Source organism: Amblyomma americanum, chromosome 3 (genome assembly GCF_052857255.1).
Source record: "Amblyomma americanum isolate KBUSLIRL-KWMA chromosome 3, ASM5285725v1, whole genome shotgun sequence".
Lineage (NCBI taxonomy): Eukaryota > Metazoa > Arthropoda > Arachnida > Ixodida > Ixodidae > Amblyomma > Amblyomma americanum.
Window position 1 is genome coordinate 124002125 of NC_135499.1, and position 5169 is coordinate 124007293.

General features: G+C 45.4%; 1 protein-coding gene across 1 annotated transcript; it reads right to left on the bottom strand.

Moving 5' to 3' along the window:
- Positions 1–22: 22 nt before the first annotated feature.
- LOC144124092 (retinal-specific phospholipid-transporting ATPase ABCA4-like) lies at positions 23–4852 on the bottom strand. The gene is made up of 4 exons (XM_077656758.1): positions 4771–4852; positions 2047–2201; positions 553–708; positions 23–118 (listed from the first exon to the last, which is right to left on the bottom strand). Exons 1-4 carry the CDS (start codon positions 4850–4852, stop codon positions 23–25), a joined length of 489 nt encoding a protein of 162 aa, XP_077512884.1.
- Positions 4853–5169: the final 317 nt, after the last annotated feature.

Consider the following 5169-nt stretch of genomic DNA (forward strand, 5'->3'; position numbering starts at 1 on the left):
ATAGCTTTTATAAGTCAGCCAACTAGGGAGGGCTGGGAGGCGGCTCTGTGCAGCTCGGACCGGGAGGCCCTGGTCCAGAGAGCACGGGAAGCGCGGGCGGCCAATAGCGATTGCCACACTGCGCAACGACCAACCCCACCTCCCTTTTGCCTAATCAGGACAGTGCTGCAATATATGTTTTATCATCCTCCTATGTTCCTTCGTTTTGGTGGCTGTTAGCTTTAGTCATGTATGTCATTACGAGCGCCTCTCTCCCCTTCCGTCATGTGCGCACGGTATCGTCGAGACGGCTGTTTCGGCCTTCGTACACAACCGCTCCAGACACTAAAGTGAAAATTGAGTTAATAATAAACTATTCTGCACAGAAACGTTATCCTGACATGCGAGACGTGTGCTTTTTATTTAAAAAAAGATACACATTCCACATTCCTCTGATTCAACTGATTCCAGCTTTGCAGTTGCCGCAATACACAGGGTAATGGCGGTCACCCATGTCATATCATACGGCGCATATAAAGTATTATTATTATTACTTTTACTACGCGCACTTGCCTTCGGCTTCGAGATTATTGCCAGAGCGGTGCAGAGCCGCCGCTGTTGACCGAGCGACAGGTTGATTGCCAGCTCTGAGCGGAAGGGCATCAGACCAACGTCGTGGAGCATTGTGACCACTTCCAGGCGCACCGCGTTGTAAGGAGTGCCCTTAACCTGGGAACAGAAAAGGTGGCGGCGTCCATAATAGTGAATCAGAAACATGGGCTGCGACACTACACGTGCCACCAACGACCCCGCTTGTACCGCTACACCTTTATTGACATAGAAGAATACTCATGGGCTAGGACGTCAGCCTCTTTTTTTCTCGACGCCCTCTTTCAGTATCGGCTGAATATTTAGGTGAATCCTTCAAGGTAGAGTAGAATTGTAATAAGGAGCAATTACTCATTGGCGTGCACCCAAGTGCAGCCCTATGGCTACAAAAGAAAGCCTACAAAGTTTTTGAGAAAGCTGTATAGCTTTCCTTTGTAGCAGCACGTCTGCGCTTTGGTGGATGCCAGTGAGTAATTACTCTCTTATTACAAATCTACTTCACCTTGGGGGATTCCCCTAAATATTTCACCAACATTGTTCCCACTTCTAGTTACTGATCAATTCGCTCTTGTCCTACCATAAGCTTACCGTCCCGGTTAGCTCACATGGAACAGCGAATGCTCCGGGGAAGCGTTGGTCCTGGGTTCGATTCCCGGGCCGGGACGGATTTTTATTTAACTTCGAAGTTTCTAAGAAAGCTGCAGAGGTTTCTTTTTTAGCCGTATGGCTGCACGTGGGTGGATGCCAATGAGCAATAACTTCTTTCAGTATCAGGGAAAAAAGTTTTTTACCGAGCTACGAGAACAATTTTGAAGCAAGAATCTTCAGTCTGACTGTATCCTATCACAAACTCGCGGATGTATCGATATAGCAGTATATACAACTGAAAAATTTTAAACAGCATAACAAATTATTTCCAGCATGCTATGCGCATTTCCCATAATCGCGTGCCTTTTTAGCCCGACGATATACAGGGCTATTGATATGCTATGCCTTCGACAGATTCTGTATATGCTCTCTACCGCCGTCGTGTGGGCCCTTCCAAATGAAAAAGGTAAAGTTCAAAAGCGCTAAAAAAGAACCAAGACGCAGACATATAATTGACAGGACAGGCGCTGTAATTGAACGTAATGAAGTACTGAAAATAATGACGTAATAAGGAAGTAGAAGCCAGCTAGAACGGAAACTGGTTTTATTGAACAGCTAACTCAAGTTTGCCAATTTGTATTCAGTCACACGGAACTCAAGCATTCCTAAAAACGGCTTTCAGTGACATATAAAATGTATACATTCGTTTTATAAACTCTAGGAATATAAATAATATCATTACAAGAGTTAATGACTTGTCATGAATTCCTGCATACCATTATGACCTAATACGTAAGCATGGTGTTCCAAGAGAAAGCCTGCCTCTGCTTCCAGTAATGGCATCCACGATGAGCAACGAACTTTACTTACGACTGCAAAAAAGAGCAGGTGCTCCTCGACTGTAAGGTCGTCGAATAGGATGTTATGCTGGGCGCAGAATCCAATGCTCTCGCGAGCGCCCTTGGTGCATTTCATAATGTCGTAGCCTCCGAGCACCACGGTGCCCTCACTGGCACCCGTGAATCCTGCAGTGAGAAACGTTCGGTAGGGAACGTCAAGACGCTAGTTCCAAACTTGTGGTACTGCTCGATGGTCCAAACACGTGCATCCCTATAAGCGCGTCTTTAGTTAACTCAATATTAATCCTCCTCTTTGCTGTGAACGTTATGCAAGAATCCACTCTAGATTCACTAAAGCCCTGCATAAAAAGCAGCCCGACTCCCTGCCTGAATCTTTTTGTACCCCGCTGGGGCCTTATCTTTATATACTAGGATATTAACCTAAGATCTTAGTTCGGTATTTCATAAAAATAGGCTTTCACCTAGAAGAGCGCTTTTTTCGCCGTAAGTGATATGGATACAAGTTTTTAGAATTTGGAAAAACTCTGTTACCCCCGGCGCTGTCGCCCAGGAAATTTTGGCTATCTCTTCGAGTTAAGTGCACTAAAGGGGTTCCTTTTCCTGCATGGTTCTTGAAAACGCATGTATACTGGCGTGATGTAGGGAGAATTTGTTGGTTCGCAGCGTTATGGGTAACTACGTTTTCGAAATTCTAGAAACTAATATGGATATTACTTACGGTGGGCTACAGCACTTTGATAAATGAGATAACCAACAGCAATAGTTAAAAGATAAATAAATAATGTCTGTTGAGCGGTCTACATTACTGACAATGCAAGGCCTAAAAAAGGGCTGTTCTAAGTCAAAAAGCGTAGTTTTAGAAATTGCAGATGATCTTTGGTGGAGCACCCGGTACTTTCCGTTGGCAATAACACAAAAGTTGTATGCATATTTTTGGAACCAATTACGATCAGTTCGTATCATCTAGAAGTACGGTCTTCAAGACAAAGTCACATGCCTTTAAGACCATGTACTTCAATGGCTTATCTGATCTCCACACTACGTTAAAAGGGGTACTGAGCAAGAATAATATTCCTGTACGTTATGGCACTAAAACGGCCTCGACTTACGGGCGGACCACAAGCCTATATATGATGCTGCGAAGTTATCGTAGGGCCTTAAGTAATGCTGCGATCATTTCTACTCCAAATGCTATCTAATACCCCTTTCACACGGCGAGTTTCAATGGCCATCGAGCCGAGTGTCTTCGAAATTCTCAATCGCCATCGAACTCGGAGGAGTTGTGTCGCTGTTACACGGCAAATCTCAATGGCCATTGAAATGGTTCTCGTGTCTTACGCCAAGCTTGTGTGGCGCCACAATCGCTACTTCGGATTTTGCAATAATAACAAAAATATTTGATAAATGTATATTAAATGCTGAAATACACGCATACGCGCATGCCATTTAAAACCCTTTTAATTACACGTACGCAACGGGCAGATGCAGACACTGCTGTAGTGACTTTAATACAAGGCAAGCCAAAACCAAGCCAGTCCAACGGCGTCAGAGCGCTGCTTCGTAAGGCTTAAGACATGGAAAATCGCCTTGATATCTGAAAAACAAGAGCTATTTGCCTCTTGAAACTTGATGAGAGGGTAAGAATGGGCAAATCGAAGGCGAATACAACAGCTTAGAACACGATATTGCTTTGAGGGATTAGCGACGAAGCTGTTATCGCTGTGAAGCGGGCGGGCAGGGCGCCGCCATTTTGCCAACGCTAAGTACGCAAGCAACGCAAAATTAATGCGCTTAATGCGCTTAAAATTAGTCTGGTACAATTTTAAAATTATTGTACAGACTTCTTGCATTAAAGTCTAGGCGAATAATGTTTGTTCATGCTTTTGTACCGCGAATGTGCTGTGTACGAAAGTGCACTTGGCACCGCTCGAAGCAACGCTAGCAGCCTTGGGCAGCGCTCGAAGGCCCTCGAAATCTCGATGGAGCTCCGCGCTGCTCCGTTGACTCGATAGACTATTGACTCGATGGCCATTGAAACTGCCCGTGTAGCAGCGCTCGATCGCCTTTGAGTCGATAGGCTATCGGTTCGACTTCCTTTGAAATGCCCGTGTGACAGGGGTATTAAACAGGGAACAGCTATTCTCAAAGGTTGCTAGCTGAAAAAAAAAATGTTTGCGAGGACGTTAGCTTCGCTTAGTTGGATTAGTTTGGCGAAAAGAAAATAAACCTTCTGTTTTTTATTTTCATTTTTATTTTTTTATGTTTCGTTCTCATTCATTCACCTTACAAAGTAAATGTCGAAGTCCTCCGCGTAGACTTCGCAATAGAGTGTAATTCTAGTTTTATTTTTATTCTTGACGTATAGTTATGAAGTAAGAAAAAAAAAGAGGCAGAGATGGCAAGCGTCGAGTCTCTGCGCGGTACCGCCATGACTATATAGGCAGCTAACAAACCGGGAGACTTCCTTCATGTCCTCCTCACATGTCCTGCCTTCCCACACCCTCCATCCCCCACCGCGGCGGAGTCATACTGGGAGACTCTCCTGGCCAGCTCCGCTGCTGCTGACCAGCGCCGGATAATTACCGACGCCCTGAAGCGGATAGCCCTCCAAGGGCTGTCCATTTCCCTGTAAGGGCAGCCCCCTAAGGGTTGCCTCGTGCCATGTCAGGGGGTTTGCCCACCTCGGTATTTGGCAATAAATGTTTCCAGCACCCACCACACGCTTTAGCCTCACCGGTGACCATGTTAAGCAGAGTAGTCTTGCCGGCTCCGTTGTGGCCGAGAAGCACGGTGATCTGGTTTTCGAAGATCCGCATGCTCACGTCTTGGACAGCCACCACGCCGTCGTAATCCTGCAAATAATCCCCGTGATGAATTAAATACTGAGAGCACCTCTGAACATACCCCATTGAGGGGTTAAAGGAGCGGTAGAGCCAATGTCACTTAGATTGAAGTAGTAGGAATGGTATTTTATTTTTGATTACCCAGTGCCGAACCCAAATGCTTGGCTCGGTTCAAGGAAAAGTCGTGTACAGGCGCCCACAAAAGTTTTCGGAGCACGAAAACTACAAGGGTTAATTTCTGGAACATATAAGCATGCAGTAACAAACTGATGGATGTGCACCGAACTTTC